Source organism: Enoplosus armatus, chromosome 16, assembly GCF_043641665.1.
Source record: "Enoplosus armatus isolate fEnoArm2 chromosome 16, fEnoArm2.hap1, whole genome shotgun sequence".
NCBI lineage: Eukaryota > Metazoa > Chordata > Actinopteri > Centrarchiformes > Enoplosidae > Enoplosus > Enoplosus armatus.
The window spans coordinates 7,704,994-7,730,441 of NC_092195.1; the positions used below are offsets into that span (position 1 = coordinate 7,704,994).

At 42.2% G+C, this 25,448-nt stretch overlaps 1 protein-coding gene across 1 annotated transcript; it reads right to left on the reverse strand.

Annotated features, from left to right (window-relative positions):
- Positions 1–3,693: 3,693 nt before the first annotated feature.
- Positions 3,694–24,730, reverse strand: ptp4a2b (protein tyrosine phosphatase 4A2b). The gene is made up of 7 exons (XM_070921751.1): positions 24,642–24,730; positions 8,344–8,636; positions 7,900–8,008; positions 7,718–7,810; positions 7,480–7,610; positions 5,779–5,853; positions 3,694–5,008 (listed from the first exon to the last, which is right to left on the reverse strand). Exons 2-7 carry the CDS (start codon positions 8,346–8,348, stop codon positions 4,897–4,899), a joined length of 525 nt encoding a protein of 174 aa, XP_070777852.1. The 5' UTR covers positions 8,349–8,636; positions 24,642–24,730; the 3' UTR covers positions 3,694–4,896.
- Between the last annotated feature and the right edge of the window lie 718 nt (positions 24,731–25,448).

The following is a 25,448-nucleotide window of genomic DNA, read 5'->3' on the forward strand; positions in this document are numbered from 1 at the left end:
TCACCGAGGACAATAACTAAGGAGTCCGGGTTGGTCCGCTCCGTTTCCAGTATCTGATCGGCGAGTGCGCGCTGTGCGTCCTGCACGTTGGCCTCCGGGGGGATGTAAACACCGACCAGAATGAATGAAGCGAACTCATGGGGGGAGTAGTAGGGTTTACAGTTTATGAAAAAGGTTTCCAGGGAAGGAGAGCAATGCCGTCGGATCACTGTCACGTCGTTACACCAGCTGCTGTTGATGTAGAAACAGATATCTCCACCCTTTGTTTTGCCAGAGAGGTGCGCGTCGCGGTCCGCTCGGAGTAGCTGGAATCCGTCCAGCTGCAGCGCCGCGTCGGGAGTTCTTTCCCCCAGCCATGTCTCCGTGAAGCACAAAACAGCAGATGAATAAAAGTCCTTGTTTCTCCTCAGCAGCAGCTGGAGCTCGTCCATCTTATTCCCCAGTGAGCGCACGTTAGAGAGAAATATTCCGGGTAGCGGTGTGCGTTGTCCTCGCCGGCGAAGACGCACGAGCGCACCGGCACGTTTCCCTCTACGTCGACGTAGAGCTGCAAAGGTGAGAGCACCTTTGACCAGAATGTCCCTGTTGTTAACTACTTTTATGATTAGTATCAAATAATACACCTCATCCCATAAAACAGTTAAAGGTGTAAGAAATTCGGGAAACAAATCCACTGGAGTTGTTCCCCTGATGTTCATGAGCTCTTCTCTGGTGAAAGAGCTCCGTGAACCAAAACAAAAAACACTATTTACAAACAAAACAAGGCAAAACAATGCGCTCCAACAGACCGAGGTAGCCATCCGCGGCGCCATCTTGGATCTTGTTGATCTTCACTCAAAAATCAAGTGCATGCGTTAATGTCTGGAGGTACCTCGCCTCTTTGTGGCTGCTGAAGTGGTCCTCGTGCCTCGGCCTTGCTGAGACTTACTCAAGTTATGTCCATGCTTGCTTGTCCTTCGTCCCTGTGTCTATATCACGTTGAAAACTGTATCCGACGCTCAGTCAAATACTGTTTCTGGTGTCAAACTGCAGAAAACTCCACAACCTGTCCTGTAATTGGTTTATCTGGGGTTTCCTCACCAGTAGCTCTGTAGCTAGCACTGCGTCAGGTGAGGCGACAGGTCCTCACGTCATCAAAACTCAAATGTCCTCGTCATTTTTTTTTTTTTCTCTTCAGTTGACTTTCTTTAATTGTTTGCACCAGAACAGGTGGCTAATGTTAGCTAGCTGTCCTTACAAGAGGGCAGTGCTGCTGCTGCTCTTCTTCTTTGGATTTGAGGTGGCAAAGCACAGAAACGCACGAAATAGTTGGTAAAGTTAAAGTTCCAATACATGTGGGTCTATCATGTAAATATGTTTTAAGGTAAATTCAAACCAAACTTACTAAAATGCTTGACTCTTGATTCTTGAAAAATGTACATTTTACCAAGATGGTTGCCGGAAGTGAAATGTTTATAACTCAGATAGATATCTCTTTGCATTACCAAAATGCATACTTGTATTAGCATGATAATTGATCTATATTAATCTTATTTTCCACATAGCTTTCAATAAGGCATAAAACAACATTTTTGTGTTTTTCCTGAATCATACAAAAGCAGCAAGGAGATTTGCTACATTCTGGTTGCCATCGTTGACCAGACAAAATACTCCCGTCCTGTCTTTTCAGTTACATTTGGACTGTCTTTGAGGAATTTGGAAAGATATTAAAAGCTAACAGCAGGCCTTAGTGCTATCCAGCCCAACAAGCTGCAGGATTTGTCAAAGTCTTGCAGGTATTTTAAAGTATCTGTTTAATTTTAACTAACAATCAATGCGAAATTCATACATATATACACACATATCCTGTCTCAGTATTAAGTATGACAGGACTGTGGCAATAACTGCTCTCAGCTTGCATACACCCTACTGTCACCAGTGTGTGGAAACAAGGTTTTCATAAGTCCCATTGTCATTATCTGTACAGGCCTTTATCACAGCAGATACACTGACTTGTTATAGTAGGAACAGATGTTACTAATATTAATGATGGCTAAGTGTCCCTGAAAGCTATAATAATGGGCCAGCATGCACAATGCCAGGACTGGAAAACCTATTGTCACGTCAGTGAATGTGAAAGTGTGGTGCCTGTGACAAATCTTTATACCTCTATATCTGTGAAATCAAGTACACAAGTACTTTCTCCAAGACCTCAGATGGGCACGATTCTAAGACAGGACAAGGTTATTCCCAGTCCAGTAACCAAGACGTTGGATAATCGGAGGTGAAAACACAAGGTGAGTCACCTTAACCTGCTGTGGGTGAGACGCAGCAGGCCACTGTCTTGTCTTGTGCTTTCAACCCATTGCACAACAGGTTTGTGGCTTTGATCATTGCCTTACCCAGCAATGACGACATACTGAGTCATTTATCTAACGAGCTGCATCACTTACACCACCACCAAGATCCTGTTAGCTCTTAGTGACATCTATTGGTGGGGAGCACGGCACACAGTGAAGGTCTGTAGTATACTGTGAAGTGCATCTGTTACCCAAATAGATGGGAAATGTAAGGCTTCCTTAAGGGTGTTTGGAATGAAACAGTCTGCTCCTTGTACCGACACCACCTTATGTTGTTATTGAGTGTATCGCACTACAATGAATACAGCTTCTCAACTGGAACAATGAAGTTAGATTCAGAGGCTTTGACTGCCATATATTTCACTTCAGATGAAATTCATATTATTCAAAGCAGGCTATGCAGCACTGAACTGGTAACACGAGCTAATTTGTTTGTGGTTCCACTGTATTGTTGGAGGCAGTGACAATAACTAACATATCAATCGGAGTGCTTATTCAGTCAAAAAGCCAAACTTCACAATGTCAAATTATTAGTGTGCTTCTTTTGTCATTAAATACTCTAAATGGGTGGATTAGTGACTAAATACATTAGCTAAATAGAAACAAAACACAATGAGGTTAGACATATGATGTGGATGTACTTGCTACGCCTTTAACAGCAGATGCACCGATCTGCAATTTATTAACTGTCCCTAATCTTCGCTTCTACTCAATTATGCTGCTCATGTTCCCTTATTGGCACATTTCAGTGCCCATTGTCAACATTTCCTGGCTTGATTCAATGCATAGCGTCAGCCGTGACAGGATTTGAGCAGCAGAGGGGGCACTTTCAATTGGTTCAGGTATTGGCCGGAGTCGTGATTACCAGTTGTGGTTCAGAGTCATTTCTCAGTACCACGGTGTCCTGTGCCTTCCACGTGGTGCTGAGTCACTCTCTGCTGGGGAAAGGACGTGTAGGACAGGCTTTGACTGACAGGCCTAATGGGCACACACTGTCTGGTGTTAATCACCCTGTGCATGGTGACGTTCATTTTCAAAACAGGATAAAAATGACATTTTGTTATGAGGACTGGTACAATAAACTCCCACACTTTTAACTTTTATGAATCAGGAATATTGATTAAAGAAACAGTTTGACCAACAAAACGTTTCTATTTGAATACAACAGAGCAGCTGGCAGCCTAGACAGAGGGTTAACAGCTATATATCCAGCCATATTAATCAGTGATGTTTTGTCTTAAATTGATGTTATCCATCTTCCTCTTTAGAAACATAAATCACAAAATAACTTGACCAACATTCAAACTTTCAAAGCCAGTGAGGAGGCAGAAGGAAAAAAAAGAAGACACATGTATGCTTTTTATTTCAATTTATTTATCTTTAAAGAACCAATACGAATTGGGGATGTTTTCAAAATGGGTACAATGATAAAAAACTGACCATTTTCATTCTTCTCCACGTTGTCTTTCAGATTGGATCTTAGGCTCTGTGTATAGTTTAAATATGCATATTTAGGGAAGTCCTATTGTAGCCCCGTTCAGGAGAATGAATGAAAGCAGGAGAAGTACCTGTTGTAGGAGTTGTTACGTTTTCTTTTTCCTGTTTAACTGCCTGGTTGAGTGTCTGAAGTGTATGTGTGCGTGTGTGTAGGATGCTCAGCAGGGTTTGGTGGGCTTATCTGAGGTGGACTGATTATTGCACTCCAACAAGATAAAAAAAAAAGAAAAAAAAAAAGACATGGCTCTCGAAGGATAAAAAAAACAAAAAAAAAAACAACAACAAAACTATTGGATAACAAAGTGTCCTTGACCCTGCCAAACTCATAACTGCCACACATATCATAACTTGTGAATAAATATTGCAGACATATTCAAACTCAGTGAACCCCTAAAATGAAAGTGACTTTAAGCAAGTGAAGGGTAAAAGGAAAACATTACTGCATTTTCAGGTGAACCTTTTGAGTTTTTGTGCAAAAAAAATAAAATTAAATAAAAAAAATAAAAAAACACCCCAATACCAAAATGGACAGTCACAATGTGTGTGAAATTTAAAAAGTTTTTGTTTGTTTTTTTAAAAAAAAGGTACATTATTCTGGCCTAATCATAATATCAATAATTAGTGGAAATAAAAATCTGAATATCATTTAACATTACATCTTCTCATCACCATTGTTTGTGTAAAAATAAAAATTCACAAAATGGAAAATGTTATCCCATGATTACAACTGAAACAAAAAAGGGGGGAAAAAGAAAGAAAAGGAAACAGGATGGACTCAAGTTGAAAAAATTCTGGCCCGTGGTTGAACAGTATAACCGGGAGGCGGGCCTATCTGTGTGCTTTGACCTTCCATTCATTGGTTCGGCTGGTGGATCCCAGATCTGGATTCATTCATTCGATCACTCACTTGCGCTCTGATCAATTAACCATGACTCAGTGTTAACAAATCATCACAATAATTACTGATAGCACTCTCTTCATTTTTTTTTTTTTTTTTAATCTTCCCATGTTGGAAGATTCCCCACTAGATGCGCATAAGAAAGATGCACTGACAGGCAGCCTACTGCACACAGCAGTTGTGGCCGTTGGTATCCTTGAACCGCAGACGCATTTTGGGTCTGTATTTCTCGAGGTAAAGAAGCTGTTTGGAGTTGAAGGCTCCACGTCTCTTCCTATGAAAAGTGAAACATTGATGAGAGACAATGAGAGAGAAAAGAGCATGCTATAGTAAACACTACAGTCATTACGGTAGTGATCAAACTAATACTTCAACATTAGTAGAAATACACTCATTTGCTTTCTGACAGAGTTAGAAGAGAAGATCAACACCACTTTGATATTCGTCTTTTAAATATAAGGCTATGGTTAGCAGTCAGTCGGCTTAACTTAAACAAAGACTGCAGCAAGCCTGGCTCTGTCCAAAGGCAGCAAAATACACCTGCCAGCACCTCTAAAGCTCACTAATTAACACGTTATATCTTGTTTGTTTAATCTGTACAAAAACTGAAGTGTAAAAAGCGACAATTTGCCATTTTACTGGGGTTTACGTGCCGGACTACTTCTTGGCTGGGGGCAGTAACTGAGTCTCAGCCAGCCAGGAGGCAAATAAGTGTATTTCCCAAAATGTTGAACTATTCCTTTAACACCGGACATCTTGTAAGGTACCGCCTTGTTTCTAGTGGTGGTACCAGACTCTAGAGTTACAGTTACCAATTCCTAGTATTTTTAACACTATAGACAAGACAAATGCCAAAATTCCCAACTTGTCAACATCAATAAACCAAAGAAACAAAAGGGCATGACTGTTACCTCATAAACAACATCAAATCACAGTTTGGCTAATAAGCATAAGGGACTGCTGTTTCTATTTAAACTAATTGCATCATTTACAGACTCATTCTTTATTGAAACCATAAATTACAAAAGTAGGGAGGGTACTTACTGCCTTATGAACTGCACAGCATCCTCGTACTTCATTCCACTCTCAATGAGGGCTAAGGCCACCAAGACTGGAGCTCTGAGAGGTAAAAGAAATCCAGTGGACCAGTTCAAGGAGACAGTGAGAGTATCAAAGAAGGAGAGACAGTGAACAGAAGATTAAATGCCATGGTTCACATGGGTCCATAGTAATATGGTGGAGGGTGAGGGAGGGGGTTTAGACCTGGGAAACAGGCCTGGGAAATCAACAGGGGTGCACAAGTTCACTGTTGCCCTGCTGAGGCACTGTGCTCACACCCTGACATACACACACACTCACACACACCCCCTGACACACACACACACACACACACACCCTGACACACACACACACACACACACACACACACACACACACACACAGTGTGAGACTGTGATAAGTTACAGAAAGACAACCTTCTCCTTTCTCACCAGATGAGAAAAAAATAAATATAAAAACTTTCTAGACCGCTTGACAGGTCAAATCTCAGTGCTGACAGAGCATTTCCTTGAGTGGCTTTTCTCTCACACAAAATTCACGAGGGATAGTATGCGAGAAAGGAGGGGTTGAAAGAAAATGTGAAGAAGAAAAACAGTGCGATAGCGTGGAAGGAGGGGTGAGAATGTTATTAAAGAAAGGACAAACAACAACAAGGCACATAGCTGCAGCCTCCCACACTGAGGGCCTTAAGAGAATGTTGGCTGGTATAAAGCAGATCAGACTGAAGCTAAGGAAAACCCAGATGACTGCAGTAAACACAGGACAGGGAAGAAGGGGAGATGAATTCAGAAAATGCCCGTCTAACCAATACTGGTAATTATACAACCTCTGGAATGCCACAGCAATGCAAAACGCTGGAAGACATTGAGAGCCGATTGGCTTATTGTGCGCTTGTGGTCAGGAAAGACATTTTCACACTTGTTTGCCCACGTCATGTGCTTCAGCCTTCTTTGTTTTCACACTTGTGCTGTTATTCAGCTGAACTCGTCCGTAATTCACTGTCACACTGCTCTGCGAATATGACTGTGCATATTTGCGCATTGCCTGTGCAACCTCATGACCAACATGATCAGATCACATGCAAATGTAATTGCCTTTCCTTTTCAGGTCTGCAGAGGCAACAGCAACAGACTGCTGCCACTAACGACAGATAACCAGCCAATTGTCTATTTACAGAGCACTAACAGGAGCAGGAAGAGAAGACAGCCATTCAAGATACTGAATTAATCGCCAGTGAATATTTAAGATGACACAGAGGAACAGGGTCACAATATGAAGGCTAGAAAGAGAAAAACAGACTTGTAGCATTTAATTAATGAATGCTTTCTGTGGCCCTGTGTGTGTGCTGACTCTTACAAGTGGCCCACATCTCTATGGAGTCACTTTAATGTAGGGGAGATTAAATGGACCATGGTATAAGCACCCAAAAGATAATACCAACAGGAAGAGGAAAAGGAAAATAGGACATTAGGTCAAATGAGGGTATTACTGTCGAGAAGCTGACAGTTTGTGTTTCTGACCTCAAAGTATAACATCAATGTTTGATTTGTTTAAAGCAACTTAACACTTAGCAGCAGTGGGGGGTTTTAGACCACAGGCAGTTCAAAAGTTGACCACAGAAAATCCAGCGCTGCCTCTTGGGTTATTGTCATATCTTTAGACAAAACAATGCAGCTAGCCACTCACCGGCCAAGCCCTGCAACACAGTGCACAGCGACGCAGCAGCCAGGTTTCTCTCGAAACTTGTTGTTGAGCAGCTTGAGCCAGTCGTCCACAATCTGGGTGGGAGGAGGGGCACCATCATCGAAGGGCCAGTCCTAGAGGAGACAAAAGAAGAGTGAGCATGTGTGTGAGTTTGTAGATTGGAAAAGGATAAACATACAATAAGAAAGGCTGCCACAAATGTGCATGTGCCAACTCTTACCAGGACCTGTATCCCCTCCTTCTCTACGGGAGCCTTATCATAGGTGGCATCACAAACTCTCACCAGTGTGTTCACGTCAAACTTTTTCAGCTCCTGGCAGACATCAAAAAAGAGAGGATTTTAGACACGGGCCTTGCAAGCGGACGCAAACAGATGTGAACATAAGTCAGATGCAGGCGTACCTCGGTGAACTTGTTAAGCGTGGCATTGGTGGGGTTGTGGGTGATGAGGAACCTCATGCAATCAAAGGCAATCTCGACTGCAGCGGGGCGGTTCATGTTGGCGAGACGGCTTAAAAAACAATTACAATACAATACTCTTACAAAACAAAAGCGACTTTTGGCTCAGAAGTCAGCAAAGACTGCTAGGAGATTTATGTATTCAGGAAAGGGTAGAATAAATAAAAATGACAACACGTGGAGGAGGATGGGTCAGGAGGACAACAGGTGTTCAACTATGGGATGATGTACACAGAGAAGGGTAACGAAAAGGATAAACTAGTCCACAGTACTCCGGGATGTAAAAAAAAAAAAAATTAATTAATACAAAACCAAAAAATGTAAAAGAATAAAAAAGAAAAAGAAAAAAGATGAAGAGACTATCCAGGAGTCATCCAATCAGTTTACCCCATTCAGGAGAGCTGTTTGTGATTGGCTGTTCAAGGAGAAAGTGGAAAGCAAAGATTTTTCGTATTGGTTGGGACAGGACAGGGCAGTCGGGCCAAGGACTACGCAATATCCCAGGGGGGCTTTGGAAGAGTCAGCAGTTCCTAGTGTGCTGGCAGTCAGGGGGGTTTCTGGGTAGCGTAGTCCCTCGGGGGGCGGCCGATTCACTTCTCCACAGAGGTGAGGTGCTGTGCCTGGCAGAATTCTCCGCTCACACACGCCATATAGGTATGGCTCAAGTCAACACAGAAACCCTGCGGAGAGAGGAGAAAGATGAGAGTGAGGTTACACGATAATCATTTTGAAGACATCACGCACACCTACAGCTGAACAATTATGTTTTTTTTTATTGAAATCGCAATTTCAAAGAGTGTGATTTTCAAATTGCAAGAGCCATTATTTTAATTAAATAATAACCAGTGTCTGAAAAAGCAGAAGCAGGCAAGTTTCAGCAATTGATCTCACCAGCTATAATGACAACTGTCTGTTTACTCAGAGGTAGTTCATTAACATGAATGCTGTGCGTTGGCAAATGAACAAAAGACAGACAGATTCAAATGATATATTTTTCTCAAATAGTTGTATTTACTCCAGTCTTCTTGATTAACTGAAACAATCTGCAGCATGCTCAAAGCTGTGGTCATAATGGGAAAACACAGTTACACCTTAAAGTTAAATATCAGCCCATTGCACATGTAACATTAAGTCCAGTGTGAAGGTACCTTCATTACTGTATCTACCATCTTCCCTAGTTATGAGTCCGCTGTGGACTGACTGCACCTTTGGATTACATCACTCTGTCAATTTACCACCTGTCACCAAAATGGAAACTAATAATATGCACAGCATGGTGCGCACACACAGGCTTCACAAGGGTGTCTTACAGAACAGGTAATGTCTGGTCTATAACTAGCCAGGGAGCAGTCAGTCCAAGCGTGCCAAGTTCATGACAGTCTGAGCCCAGCCGCCACAAACTGGCTGGAACCGTCTCAGAGCAACATAGGAGGGAGGGAGGTAGGTAGGAAGGGAAGGGGGGAAGAGGATAGTGAATGACGAGAGCTGGCTATCACTACGCCGACTACGTACACATAGTAGTGGGAGGGAAAGGGAGAGAAAGGGCTTGGACTTCAGCACCGTGTCACAGGCAGCAGTCACAAGGTGAGGATTGCAGGGTGGGCAAAGCTTCAAACAGACCCAGCGCTTCAGTCCCACGCTCTCTCTTTTCACCTCCTTGAGACTGACACAAGACTCTCTGTACTCTGTCTCTCTTCCCATTCCTATTTCACTTGCACAATTTACTCTTAAGATGGTATATACTGTTTTTATTTTGTCTCTCAACCCCACCTGATTGATTTCTTGTACAGTTTAAAAAAAGAGCCCGTTAGAGACACCTGATCTTTTGCAACCCAAGGCCACTCTTCAAAACCACACCACCTCTCTCCTCTTTTTCTCTTGCTCCCACCCACTCCCCACTCAGTTAACTGCCAAACACGGGGCCACTGTCAAAAGGACGTATCATCCCACTCCCCCTATTAATTCCTTTCCTCCCCTCCATATTTTATACTTGGCAGCAGCCACAAGGGCACTCATAACAGCCTTGATTTTTTTTTTCTTGTGTGATGGCAGAGATCCTCCGTGACGCCTTTAATTACCGCCTCTGAGCAGTACTGAACACAATGTGGCATTGCTGAAGCTTCGAAAAAAGGGTGACCAGACTTGGAAGGCCTGTTTGCTTCTAATCCTCCAGAAATTAAAAGGATGGACAGGGGGCGAGAGGGGACACTCAAAGTGTGCTTTTCACCTACGAAACCTGACTGTGGAAAGAAGAGCAGACGGTTATGAGGGACATAACATGGAGAGAACAGAGGAACAAAAGAACCAACAGACACGCCAAGGACACCACAATGACAGCTTATGCTAAAAGATGAAAAGCAACTGGATTGTGGATGGTTGCCCAGATGCACAAAGTGACTTCATACAGTCTGCATTTTAAATGCAGCCAATAGTAGGGTTACCAAGAGGCAAAAAGGCAGACCAAAAAGACCATTTCAAAGTTAAAACGGGTATCCATTAACTGAAGAACATCTGGGCTAGGTGGGAAGCGTGAGCAGTCGTTAAGAAACACTGCATGCAGTGTGCATGGGACTAACTACAATGCTAACTGTACTGGTTGCCATTCGGTCATCAAGATTAGCTGTTAAAGTCCAACATACTTCTCCTGCACTGATCTGATGGAGACAGTGGAAACAATACATGTGCCAATAGGCATGTCTAGCTTACTAGTCAACTCTGGTACATATAAGCAGATAGATTGAGGTAATGTAATTTAAAAGAATTTTTTTTAAAAAGACAACTGAACCCTAGGCTTCAGTCTTGAGTGAGCTGGTCAATAGAGAAGTGAGTTAACTGGTAACATCAGGCACACACATGAGAACACATGCAAATCACTCTGAAATTTGCAAAGTGGCTCTGCAGTTACACACTGCACAGATGCAGGAAGAACAAAACAAACACACATACATATACACCATATCTGTTTGTAGAAGCAAAAACATGTTTAACCACACAGGAAACAAAAAGGAGTGTATACAAAAGCCTTGAAAACTGTAGACTGAGAACAAGTCAGCCACCCCTCAGTGGAATCAAACATAAATGGGTGATACGCCTTTACTTTACTGTTTTAACTTAACACAATGTATTCCACATCATAGTCATTTACAGCTGTAACTAGCAACTATTTTCATTACAGAATAATCTGCTATTTATTTTATCAATTAATCAATTGGTGTTCAATGTCTAAAAGTTGTGAGAACATTGCACACAATTGCTTTTTTTGTCCAGCCAACAGTCCATAACCCAAAGATAGTCTGTTTACTATAAACAGAACACTGAGATATCCAGCATACATTCACATTTCGCCACAACGCCACTAACATGATCACCACATACTACATGCTACAGTCTGTCATCAGGCAGAAGCAGGCTCTGGGAATATTTGGATCCAAACTAGAGAGGTCAACGGTTAACCGCCGCAAATATTTTTGACCGGTTATGCATGTCTGTCTATAGGTTAATTTGCATAGACACTCTTTTAATGGCTTCGCTAGCTAGCAGCCTGAAGTAAAAAATTAAGTGCGCTAAACGAAGCTGTCCACTGACTGCTGGACAGCTCTCACAAACGAAGGCTACATGACAATTATCTTTGTTGTTGGCCTGCATCCATGACAACGTCAAAAACATTGTGTCAGCTAACTCCCCAGCTCGCATCCCCTGGGGCTCTGCATCATGTTATGCGCACACACACTCGACCGTCAACGACAGCGTGTCTCGTGGTCGTTGCTGCTGGAAGGCTGGTGAAGCACTTCAGCCTCAGCCACCTGTCACCGTGGCACTGAAAGCCTGCCTTTCAGTTAGACATACCTGGGAGAAAGCACAACTTCTCTGGAAGACCAACCACTGCAGTACTGGGGGTTTAACAAAGTGTGGTTTCCCACTCTGGCCCAAATGTGACGCAGATACCTCTTGGCACCATGCAGTAGTGAAAGGCTGTTTTGCTCTGTGTCACATATTGTGGATGAAAACACAAACAGGCTCACAGCTGATAATGCAGAGAAGCTTCTTGTCATCAAAAAGGCTTAGTCCTCACAGACAGCACTGACGTATGATAACATATCATTTCAGTTATATTTTGCTACAGTTGTATGTTGTGTGATACACAAAGTACTTTTACTTGCACTGAAAAAAAGGCATCGGTGCATCCCTACATTAAGGCCAACTTCTCTTGTTGGATCAGCCAGCTGTGGCAGGTGCATCTAAACTAAACAAATGTCAAAGAAACACTGATGTACTTCTGTTCAAGTATATTTGGGTTATATCCGGGCTTTTGTGCATGTGTGTCTATGCACAAGTATATATACTAAACTGGGAGAAAGGTCATTGAGTAAAGGCAGAGGCCCACGCAGTGGCCCAGAGAAAACTCCCTTGGTGCCCTGTTCCTCATCACGTGGTCTACTGCTGGAGTAGCATTGCAAAAGGAGTAAGGGGGAGAGAGAGAGTGAGAGTGGGGAGGGGGGCTGACTGAGAGTTGATAGGGACAACTTCCCAAATCAGCTGGCCTCTCCCAGAAAATCTCCTACAGTGACTAATGAGGAAGAACAGAAGGAGATAGTAAAATGGGAAGTGTGAGAGAGCAGGGAGATAGCACTACTAGCTGATAAGGACCACGATATCTCAGAACAGAAAAGGACACGCAAACCTAAACAGGTGATTAAGTCGCAAAAGAATGGGAACCAGTACATGGGTATCCTGCAACTGCTAACTTATCATTTTGGGATGATTCATCAGTCCGTCTGGTGTAGTGTAAAATAAAATTGAATGGGAAAAAAATAAATAAATAAAATCACACCACAGTTGAAAAAGTTTAACGGATGAGGCAGCTGTTCATTATCATGTTTATACAGTAGCAGATTATATGGTTTAATATTTTCTATTGACAAAGTTCACAATATCAGCAACAGATTGGAACACTGCCAGCGGAAGGTGTGAAGTTATCACGGCTAAAGTGCATGGAGACGGAGTAAACTGCTACAGTGGGAGTGCTAATTGAAAGCCTTTCACGTTGTTAAGGATTTCACTGCCATGGGACTCCATAATTGTAGAGCTAAGACTGTGGGCAGCTCTTTTTGACTCCTGATAGCTGTCAGGTGGCCAATCTCCATCACTCTCGCACCACCACTACTATATACCGTGCACACACCATGTACAAAGTGTAGATAGTCACAAGCTGGCTGGGGCAATACATATGCCACAAGGGCGAGGGAGCTGTGCTAAAATTAGAAAGAAAAACACACACAAATACACAAGCAAATGAGCCCAAATGTCTGGACATGGAATAGACAGACTGGGAGGGCATGGTGGCAAAACGTCAGACTTTTACACAAAATGTGGAATGTCTGAGTCCATCTTCTTCCCCCCTTGTGAAAGATGTTAGTATTACATGCAACCCTGTCTCGTGGGCTGAGGTTGTTCCTGAGGCTCGCTGATATTTTGTCTGGAGCCAGACTGGGCATGACCAGACTGTACTGCCTTGAAGCAGCTGGAGGGCTACTTTGCTGTGTGGGAGCCGAGCCAAGGAGCAGGGGGAGCGCCTGTCATCCATGGCAGGATGGACAGTGAGGGGGGGGGTAGGGAGAAAACCCTGTTCTCCTTGGAGTGAGAGCAGTATGGACAGCACGAGAAAGATTAAGGCTCTGACACCCTTGCCTTACCCACCTGCTTGCCACACCCGGTGCGCACCCATCTCCTTTCTGTGTCTTATTCAGACTATTTACTCAGGTTGCACACTTTCATAAAAAAATAAAAAAAAATACACGCATGTATAAACATAAGGTGAAGTAGTGTATTCTCTTTTCAACTGTCTGATATAGCTAGCATTGATCTGAAACTCCAGGAGAATCAGGGGGAAACCATTGACAGTTGCAATCAAAACGTACAGAAACGATGAATCAGTGGGAATAGAAATGGGGCCAAGTGTCACAGAGGCGTGTCTTCATTCCTGTGGCCTCTATGAATACCAAATAAAAGATAACAGATATGCTTGGAAATGTCAATGAGGACGGGGACAAGGAAATAGTAACACGAAGAAAGCCGCTAAGATGTGAAGAAAAATCATCAAGAGGACATAACAATGGATAAGCAAAAATGAAACAAGTGAGAAAGAAAGCAGAGAAGACAAGCAAAACAAAAGTCAAGCCAAAAGCTTGGCAGTGACTATGGCTGAGATAAATCAAGAGGATCACACCTGCCCAACGGCCCAGCTGGTTCCTTGCAGTGACGTCAATGCTGCTGATAGGCTGGGTGGGTGGATATCACCTCAAATTGGAGCTGTCCTCATCCCAAACTGTGTGCTCACACTAACAAGAGATGAAGGAGCTGCTATTCATTCATTTCAAATGGGTGCCAGGACACGAGCAGACAGAACAACAGCTGGAGACCTCAGTGACTTGGTGACAGTGAAAAGTTGAGTGGAGACCAACTTTCTACGAAGAGCCCCACTGACAGAGACGTACTTTTAGGGTGCTTTTTCTCCCCAATTGGGGAGGTTTTTCTGGACCTGAGGGCAGTTTCGCAGACCTTGGTACATTTGGTTAAATGTGAAAGTTGGTGTCAAACTTGGGTGTGGGCCAGACAAGCAGTCTCTGGGTCACCCACAGCGAGCTACACAGGAGCCTATTTTCAAATATGAAGGCCTACTGCTGCACACACTGAAAGATAACTAATATGATTGGTTGTCACACTACAGTCCTACAGTATGGACACAGCATTAAAAAAAACATTGGGGAAAACCACTCTTCAATCGCAATGATCCCTACAATGAAATTACTTTCACAGTCTGATACCATGCGGTAAGACCACAGCACAAAACACACTGGTTGGGTGACAGCCTGCACTATTCTGAAATACAAGAAATTAGTCTAGTGTGAAGCTGGATTATGAAATACCACACAGGCATGACTGATTTTCAACTCTTTTTCTCATGTGAGCTGGGCCCAAGTAACAACATTAAAAGCATTACGTTTTCAGTGTTTACAAGTGTGATGTAGTTGCCATACTTTGTTGTCATGACTGCACAATCAATCCACAGGTCAGGACTCTCGAGTATGAAAGCGGTAATATTTGAAGTCCTTAGTAGGTCACAAGATAGAGAATTAACTTCATGCTCAATAAAGACAAAAGTGTGCTATGGACACAGTCCAAGACTGAAGGGGCCTGTCAACATGAGGTATGGTGACAGGTCAACACACCATTCGGCAAACAGTACACACATAGGACGTAGTGTGCACAACTCTCCCTTGCATCACTCATGCTTGAAAACACAAAAAAAACACAGCCAAGCAAGAAACCAAATACACACACAAAGCTACAATGAGCGATACTAGTTACGTTTCTAATCCATCTTCTGAGCCTCACCAGTTTATCTAGTGTAACAAGAAAGACACTGAAATCCCCAGGCATGCTGGGACAAGACAGCATTGAGAGATGGAGGCTTCTATGCAAAACTGAACTCCCAACAGAGATCCTAAACTGTTACTGTGGCTCCCATGAGCTGCGCACTCCTGGGGTTTGCAAACAGGGGCCTCCACCTGAAAGTGATACTTCAAGTCAGTGGATTCTGTGCGGCCTCATGCTTTGTTGCCCGAGTTCTGAAAATGTGCCCGCCTACTTGTTTCTTAGAATGTAGGCAGGGAATCTGGGAAGAAATGGTACACTTCCATTCAACACTTTTCTGAGTAGCACTTTTACTTCACCTGCCAGCGAAGTATTGGTGCGGCAGAGCCTAATTATAGCTGTGTGGGGAGCGTTGCCACTACTACCAGCATCTTTACTAAACCTCAGACTCCAGTTAGTCCAGTGACAAACAGCTACATGTTGCAACACACTGCTCTCTTTGTTTGTTTGAGCTTTTTGAGAGCTGTATATTAAGTTAAATTCCACTTTCCAAATAAAGGTTTTGTTTAGCATAGTGGCCAAAAGTTCTTAAAGGATGGACTTCAAATTTTGAGACCATATTAATACAGACAGCTTGTATAGCACAACAATTTAGTATACACTATTTTAGCTGTAATTGGACTGTCAAGTATGAAAATGGGGGAAAAAACGTAACATATTTAACAAAAAAGTTAATATTAAAAAAGTCCTTTGTCTCTTCAAAACTATTAGCAGCCAGTAGAATCCGTGAATGCGCAAAAATAACACTGGGGAACAAAATTTTTGTTGAGTTAGGTCTGACAGCTGTTTTTAACTAATTTTTGGGTGCGGAATCCAAAACTGATCTCAGTTTTTCTCTATCACATCAAGTTTTTGAACTATAGGATCCCCGTTTTCTTAAAAAATATGAAAAATACTGTACTTAACAGATATGTGTGTGACAGTACTGACCTATTGGGAGCTGCACACACCTCTCACAGCACTGTCTCAATTGTGACTGCACAAACAAGTTGCCACGTAGCTGTAGATGAGTCCAATCGTAATCAGCTGGCAAGTCTTACTACAGCTAATCAGTGGAATTTTGCTTATCTGGAGGGTAAGCTGTGGAGAAAAAACTTGACGTGCTAGAAAAAAACTGACTGCAATTTTGGAATCAGCATGCCAATTTTAGTATTAATCAGCATAAAAATCTAACTCAACAGAAATTTTTTTTCAAATTGTTCCCCAGTGTAATAGGCTATAGTTTTTTTTTGACCCGGTCACCTAATCAAAGCCTTATAATTGGGACATGAGTCACAAGTGGTCATGTCTGTGTTTACCTGTGTCGAGGTGGAACCGCGCACAGACAGTCTGACTCAGGCTTGTGGTCGTCTTGGTTTTGAAATATATTAGACCGGTGTTTTTCACAGGGCTATTACCGCAGACCCATAAGATACACAGGCTCGGGTAGTAGCACTTTGAAATGGACTCAAAAGAAAACCACAGGCCAAGACGTCTCCTTGGTGTAACACAGTCAGGTACCCTCAGTCCAAAATTCAAATGTGATAATAGAGCCACAAACATGGAAAATAACTTTAAAAGTCTGTAAACCAAAAGGTTTGGTGTCAAATTACGACAATTCATAACAAAGACCTTGGATTGTTGACAAAATTGAAAACCAAAATGGCAACACAAAGAGTATATATAAAAACCTTTATATAGACTTTCCTTTTGCATCTTGTAAAGAAAAAAACATCCCTCCTGTTATAGCCTGCATGTGGGTGGACTGTGTTTGATAAAGCCTAGAAATAGGTTGGGGGCAGAGAATGACCATGCTGCCTACAAGTTAGATTCCTCCAGCCGCGGCAGACCTCTTTGAAGGGTCTATAGATTTCACAATGTCTTACCTTACTCACACTCTTTTAATCTGTCTAAAACAATAGTGGAAGTTTGTAAGGGCATGCAATAAAGAAGAGAAACATGAAAGGTAACAGACAAATGGCATAGCACTAGCGTGCCCACTAATCACAGGAACGATGAACTGAGGTGTGGACGGGTCTTTAAATAAGAATGCTCTTGCAGGGCAAATTTCATGGTGCATTTTCCACATTTCCATTTTTACGGTATTTTGTTTCGGACAAAACTCCAAATAAAGCCGAAGACTCATTAAAGGCAGAATTAGTAGGATTTGTCAGTTGTGGTTTGAAAACACAACATTCAAAGTTGGCCCCTTGTCCCCAGCTTGTAGCTTCCTCTTGGATGCGTGCTTATGGTCTTGCACCTGGATGTTTTTATCCCGCCCTCACAACCTGTGTGCTGTAGCTCGGGGCTACACACCCACTGCCCAAAGGCTGAAGCCCAGAAACATTCAGAGCACGGCAAAATATGAAAATACAGGCACACGGCAGGGTCTCTGCAGATACAGGCACCACCATACACTTCTAGTGGGTCATAAGTGATGATTGAGATTATTCCTGTATGAATCTATACATTATTGTTTTTGGGAAAATCCTACTCATTTTGACTTTAAGTCAAAAAGGACACAATTTCAAATGAAAGCCAACTTCTTAAAATAAAAGTTAAAAGTCTACAAATGGCTGTAAATAAAGGCAGCACAAGCTATGATACGAAATGATGCCCTGACAAGAATAACGTTGACTCTGAGGTACCAATGCAGAGCTTTTAAGTTGACAATCTTAAAATATTAATATGCTTTTAGGTTTACAAGCAGTTCAAATGCTAGTTTCCCTAAAAGTGACTCATGACTCAGTTGGCCTGTATGAACAATAAACATACAGTCCACTTGCTTTTATCCAAAATATCAAAATGGTAGACAGTGTCGGTTCTTTCTGTAGAAAGCATTTGGTTAAGCATAGATACTGTAGTACAGACACCGCTCTGCAGAGAGCACAGTAACTAGAAACAGCCAAGACTTTCTTTGGCCAATTTGCAGAGTCAATGTTTAATATGATAAAGCAAATTCTTTCTTCAGATTCTTCAATCAGAGAAATGGACAATTGCCAACAACAAACCTGCATCTATTCAACACAGTTTGGGATATCCTACTGCCTAACAGATGAAAAGTCAATAACGCATGGGTCACATCATTTTACAACAGAGGTGATATGTATATTAGAAAAAATTAAGATGTCATGATCAATTTTAATTAATCATAGTTTATGTTGAGCTCCAGTACTGCTGGTATTCACCAGAAAGATCGTTGCAACATTTCTTCTATGCTGTCTGCGTAGTATGCACAGTTTTGTTCTGTAGTTTGTCGGAACTGAGATGGCAAAAACCATATCTACATGATAGAGGCTGTGAAACGCCACTTCTTCTTCTTGATTAGAACCACTTATCGCTCACTGTGTTCACTATTGACAGCAGCTCAGTATGTAATGCTGTTGCACATGGGTGTGCACCTTAACAGTGTATGTTATGTTTGCTGTGTTATTGGCTTTTAGTGGTTGTGATGCCGTGCAAAGCTCATATTATATTTTGTGTCATACTAGTTTGTAGTACATGCTTCTGTACAAATTGAGAAAAACACAAACTATTTTACTGAAAATGTCAGGAGTTTAGAAGGATGACAAAGATTATGAAGGCAGTTGTTTTACTGCCAATCTAAATTTTGTTGACATTTTGGTTGATAGACATCCTCATTCTATCCCACTATTCAGCACAACAGGTTACCTCTCTCTGCTCCCAGAGGCCAGGAGGTAATCTTCCCGCAGAGTACCTGTTGTTCTGGCTTCTTGCGTCCGTGCAAACAGGGCTGGAGAGGGGAGGTGAGAGAATACATAACCCCCCTATATTTCCATGAACAGACGAACACCCCCTACGCACGCACTCGCACATGGCAAAGCCCACTTATCACACTGCTTTGCTGCCTCTGAGTGAGCACAGATAAACAGTGTGACGATCAAAGGCCTCTGATAGCGCTTAGGGGGAGGGAGAGGGGGGACAAGGACTGATCCGTCTCTGGAAAGGACTGAAAGAGACCAGGGCTCAGTACCTTAGAAATGGGAATGAAAAGAGGAAAACATATCCAAACAAAGGCCTGTTCTGTCCTCGCTGTGGCCTAGTTGCACTTTTAATCACACTTCACACAAAATTAAACACCAGCACCTGAACAATTACATTTGAAAGAGAAACAAAGTCAGACATAACTCTGGCATTTGATTATAATTTGAATAAGGATTAAGAGTGAGAACACAAAGGAGAACTGATTCTTTCCAAAAGGAGGTGAGACAGGCTCTCAACACAAACAAGTGTTCCTGCCAAAAGCACACTACAATCAAGGCTGGACAAAACATCAAGTATCAACTATATATTTGTGATAGTTATGTTCAAAATACAAAAGCATTGCTACAGCTGAAATTATCTCAATATATTTTATCGGTTTAAGGACATTTTGAAATCTACTGCTGAGCTTCTGGAAAACTGGACCAGTTGCTGTCTCACGATTGTAGAAAATTGCAGACTACCACTACGTGTTCAAGAGTAATTGCAGCCTGGAAATTGTAGACACTAATGACAATAAACCAACAATTGAAAGAGACAGGAGAACAAAGATTTTGTCCTTAAAACGTTTGAACTGTGATATGGAGGAAGCGTATTATTTCAAAAAGAATCTTCATTGGGACATCCCTAGTTAGAGCCCAAATGATTGAAACATTAACCTTTGCCTCCTCAATTGTTTGAACATTTCCCTAATGTTTCAATGGATCACTGAATGACTCATCCATTTAGAACAACCATGGATATGATGTCGCAATGAAGTCTCAGTTTGAGGCATCAGACAGAAGGAAGGACTTCTTGTGTCTTAATGTGCTACTAACAGCTGTCTATATCAATATTTATGACGGTTGATAATTGTTTTTATATACTGCTGCAATCTCCCCAGACAGGATAGGTAAGGTTTCTACTAAGTTTTCTATTTTGATCTGGAATATGGGTCGAGGGACCATATTCAGGCATCTCTGAGCTCCTTTGATAAGTCATAATCTCATGTCACAATCCTCAAAATCGGCTCCAGGACGGCATCTCCCAGCCAAGACGGACACACACATCATGGCAGTGAGCCACACTTCTTACCTGTTTGCCAACACATCAATTAAGCATGGAGAGTAAGCACTAATACAAGGTGTTCCTCCTGCATCCCAGTTCACAATTACTTCCATTCTGGCAAGCAACTGACAGCCACGACCTGTGGAACTAAACTAGTTTTACAGAGATAAAAAGTTCTTGTGGGTATGTGTGCCTGGATTGTGGGTTCATCTAATTATTCAGATGTCAGAAACATGTACTAGAGTTGATTTAGGTCACATTTGCTATGACTGAAATCGACCCGTAAAAAAAAAAATCTAAAACAAAAATAAGTTTCAGTACAGGAGGCCGACACTCAGCAAGAGGCAGACCCAGACGGGAATGTCAGCTCACATTTTTGCCGAGAGGTGCAGAGCCCTGCTGCGACATCAATTCTTCTGACATTTGGAAACTAACTTGGCCTTCTGACAGCAGCATCAGGGGATGCCTGTTGCCATACCAACAATTATCTCAGCAGTAGCAACAAGTGCTCCTGTAGGGAGTTTTGGTGTCCCTTGTGAAGAGATCAGAGAAGAGCAATGGTGCTCTCTTTAAACATTCACAGAACAAAGCTGAAGGAGGAGGAGGTGGAGGATGGAAGAGGGTCAGGGTTCAGAGTAGATGGCGGCTCGTATACACTGATCCAGGAACTTTTTAAACTATGAAATCCCTTCCTGAACTTCCTTACCAGAGGCATAAAATATACCCTTTGATCTGAGATCAGCTCCTGGTAGCAAAACCATCTATTTAAGATTATGGCCACAGTGAACACATTAGTTTGAGGTCATGTTGTGAGAGGTAGTCACACATTGCATGAGTCTAATAAGCTGCTTAAGGAAATGAAGAGTAAGCCAAGCCCCAGTGAGAAACAAAACAGTGCCTAGGCAATAGGAAAACACAGTACGCTTGTTTATGTGCAATAACCCAGCATTTTCTAGACTATAGTTGCTTCAAAACTAGAACACTTTGTGGAACAGTAAAGGTGAGCAGCTTCATATGCCTATAAACAACAGTTCTAATAACAATAACAACACCCTTTACTATAGCATGTTTTGGCGAAGGACAGTGTTTTCCCCTGCTAACTGCAGCTCAGGCAGCTGTAGTTAGAGAAGGCAGCTGTAAACACAAATAACAATAGGAAGATCCTATTCCTACCTGTTGCTATAGTTTCAGTAGGCAGCCTTGCAGCAGCATCTACAAAAGGTGTCAATCTGTCAGACACTGCCAGTGCTGCGAAGCCTGTGCCTTTGCTGTATCCCAGCGCTGTGGCAACAACAGTAAACGAACAACGTGCCGACCAGGGCACTATTCATTAACCAACACACAGCACAAGAAACACACAAGGTGCCCATGGCTACTAATGTATAATTATATATGGCTTTTCACTTAATGGCTTGAAATGAAAAGAAAAAAGTGTGGGCACCTAATCCCAGCTTTCCACTTTGGGCTGATTTCAACACAACACAATTGCTCTGGAGCCAGGGATCTTAACAAGCTAACAGGTAGTAAAACCAGAGCTTGTGTTCCATCCACACCGCAGCCAGACACCCAGGGGCGTAACTAGATTTTAAATTGGCCAAATCTGTTAAGCCAGTCACTGTGGAACGGACCTCTTCAACCCTACCTTTCAACATTCACAGCCACCCTGTGGCTAGATGGGCTGAATGCCAGCAGGCTACAACATAGGTGTTCTTCTCCCCCAGTAACCTCCTTTGTAAGTGTCATGTTACTGTACACCGGGCTCGCCTTTCACAGTTACGGTAACCAAGGCTGAGAACTTCCCTACTTGTCACATTGCCTTTTTTTAATGCCGCCTGTAAACAGAGGAACCACCCTTTTGTTGGTGTAAAATATCATGTCGGCATCTAGATTTAGGCCTATCACACACTTCAACATACATACATACAACATACACCAAATTATTTGTAAGCAGAGCACGGCAGTGCAATTTAGATGAAGCTGATGCCATCAGTCAGATCTTGTACTGCTTGCTGCTAACAGAAAACAATGCCCAAAATACAATAAAGTTACTTACAGTGTGGAACAAATATTAGTTATGATTTCCTTCAAAGGCAAATACTTCCAAGTTTCCTATGTTTAACTTTATACAGGAGGCATTACAGACAGAAATGAAGAATATTTCATCCAAGTCCAACAAGGTTGCAGCAAAAGGAAGGATAGGACTTGCCTTGCAGTTTCATAGTTCACAAACTGGCACTAAAAATAAATAAGCACTACTCATAGAGACTGGACCCACAGGTATTGGGAGTTTGACTTGAATGAGGGCTTCCCACTGTATGGGTCTGCTTTCAGCTGCAGGCTGTGCTCTAAGTGGACTGAGAGGAGCTATGCTATTTCTAGATTGGGCTGTGCATCATGTGTCAATTAGCTAGCTATAATATAAAGCAGGTCACAGTATGAGTGACCTACTTCCACAATAAAATGTGAATAGAGCATAAAGACTTGCAGTGCTATTCAGTAAGAGTTGTGAAATCCTAGTCCTTTTAAGAAGCGAGTGCATGTCATTGTCGCTAGCATTACCCAAAGTGGTAAAATTAAGACATTTGCATAAAAACTATAATTCTAACAATAATCTCTTCTGTTACTTCTACTATACATTGCCATGCCTTCCGTTTGTTGTGATAACTGATTGCATTGAAGCATCACATCTTCTATTCTCTCTGGTGGCAAATTAGGTCACCTTGCAGTGACTCATAAGCAGGAATGTATAATTAGCTTACCTGTTACACCAGTTACTCATTGACTCATCCACCCATGTTGGTGGGAGTGTTCATAGCTATTCATTTGTATTAGCTGCCCACTAGAGTTTATTACCAGAGCGGAGACTGAAACCATTGGAAGGTCATAAATTGAAAACTGAGAGGCATGGGAATGTGCTGCGGCCTTTAGTGTCACAGCTGCTCTAGTCAACTTCCTCCCCAAGTGCATTTCCTCATTTCACTTCATCCAACATGGCTAAATGGTTGGGTGCTTTCTGTTGTAGAAAACCAGACAAAGCCAAATTATAAACCCACCTAACCCCTGTGTTAGCTACATTTGTAAATGGAAGGCTGACGAATTTACTGAGTCAACCCGGCTAGTTAACAATAATGACAGTAGTTTCACAATACAAGCGGGCACCCAATACACCTTAATAGTCAACAGACAGGAAATATCGGGTTGTCGACTACTTTGTTTTGTTATTAAAATGTTAGCTTGGCATATGGCTTCAAAAAATGGGTCAACCATGCTCTGGGTCAAGATTTGTCACAAAGGGCGGAAGGCAGCTAGCTCAGTCGCCATCTACCTCTAGCCAAGCTACTCACAACTAGCGTTACCGACGTCTGTCGAGACCACCGCTAAACACCAAGAGAAGCTGGAACTATTGAAAAAAAATCACAACCACTGGTTATATTTTAAACATCTAAATAGTGCCGCTCTCGTGAATGATAACCAAGGCAGCAGTTAAAACGTTAACCAAAGCATCGTTAACGTTAAGCTAGATGCTGTCCAAGGGAAACACTACCTTTACTGATACACCAAGAGCTCATTGTACAGCTACGGGTAACGTTAGCTCTTATTTTATGAAACTGCAGACGACGTTCAGCTTGGACAATAACATGGCGTTATACGACACATGATGTGCTGTGTTTCAAAACAAAAATAAAAGCCACTGACCGCATACTGATACTGGCTGTCGTAACGTTAGTAACAGATTTTTCTTATCATCATTCTGGGAAACAGCCTTAGCCCTAATAGCAAGCTAACGTAGCTACATTAGCTAGTAGGCTAGCTCAGCTCCGTCACATTGCTTTCCCCAGCAACGTTTAGCAAACAGTCCAGATATACGACAAGACCCGCTACATTAGAGTTAACGCTAACAAACTCTAGGGTGGATAACGCCGATTGGCAAAACAATGAGGGTTGATATTAATAAACATTAACACAATGTTGAAAAGTGTACGTAGTTAGCCGTACAAGCTTTTGCTCTGCGAGCTAACGTTAACGTGGCTATATACTAGTTGGTCAGACTATCACCCATGTAACTTATTTTAGCTGCCTTGTGTTGTGCTAATCAGCTAACAATATGTAACCCAACTTTTAATCAGGCTCCTGCGGATCTGTGGTGTTGCGATCGTGTGCAATCCAATTAGAGACAAGTTCCAAGAGGTCAGTTTTAGTTATTTGTGTTATTAGCTACTTACAAAGAGCAGGCTGAACATTGAAATCCCGTGACTACCCCGGAGAAAGTGGAGGGAGTGTAGAAACCGCTGCCAGGTCGCCTTTTTGTTCCTCTTCAATGTGGCAGCTTGAATTCTCGTCGGAGGTCGGGAACTGTTGTTGGGGAGGAGCCTGCTCAGTTTTCGACACCTTTGGGGACTGTCGGAAATATTACTTACGAGGAAACCCAAAACGAATGGCAAGTCGACACAGTGGGAAACACAACATGTGTTTCGTCATTTTGAGAACGCACACACAGTGAGGTGCAGACTAGTGCGCACAAGCAATCCAAACGTATCCAAAACAAGTATTGTGAAGGTATCATATTGGGCTCTGGGTAATTTTGACGGCTTTTCTCACTGTTTTCAGATTTAAAACCAAACAATCATCAACAAAATAATCAGCAGATTAATGCATAATGAAATAATCATTGGTTGCAGTCCTATACATAGTTACAAATCAGCTCCTCAACCGACTACAGCAGGATCTGCGATATGTTAATGCATGAGCAATAATAATCTAATGACATAAATAATGGTAGCCTATAACAGTCAAAGGGGCCATTTTCTGCATTAAATACTTTTAATTTTAATACATTAAGTATATGTTCCTGATTATACTTATCTCAATGCATGACTTTTACTTGTACTAGTACTAGTATTTTTACACTGTAGTATTAGTACTTTTACCTAAGTAAAGGATCTGCATACTTCCTCCACCAGTGACAATAGGTGAATTAAACCAGCTGTTACTTTTCTCTGTACAAGAGCACGTGCATGCAAGTCAAGTCG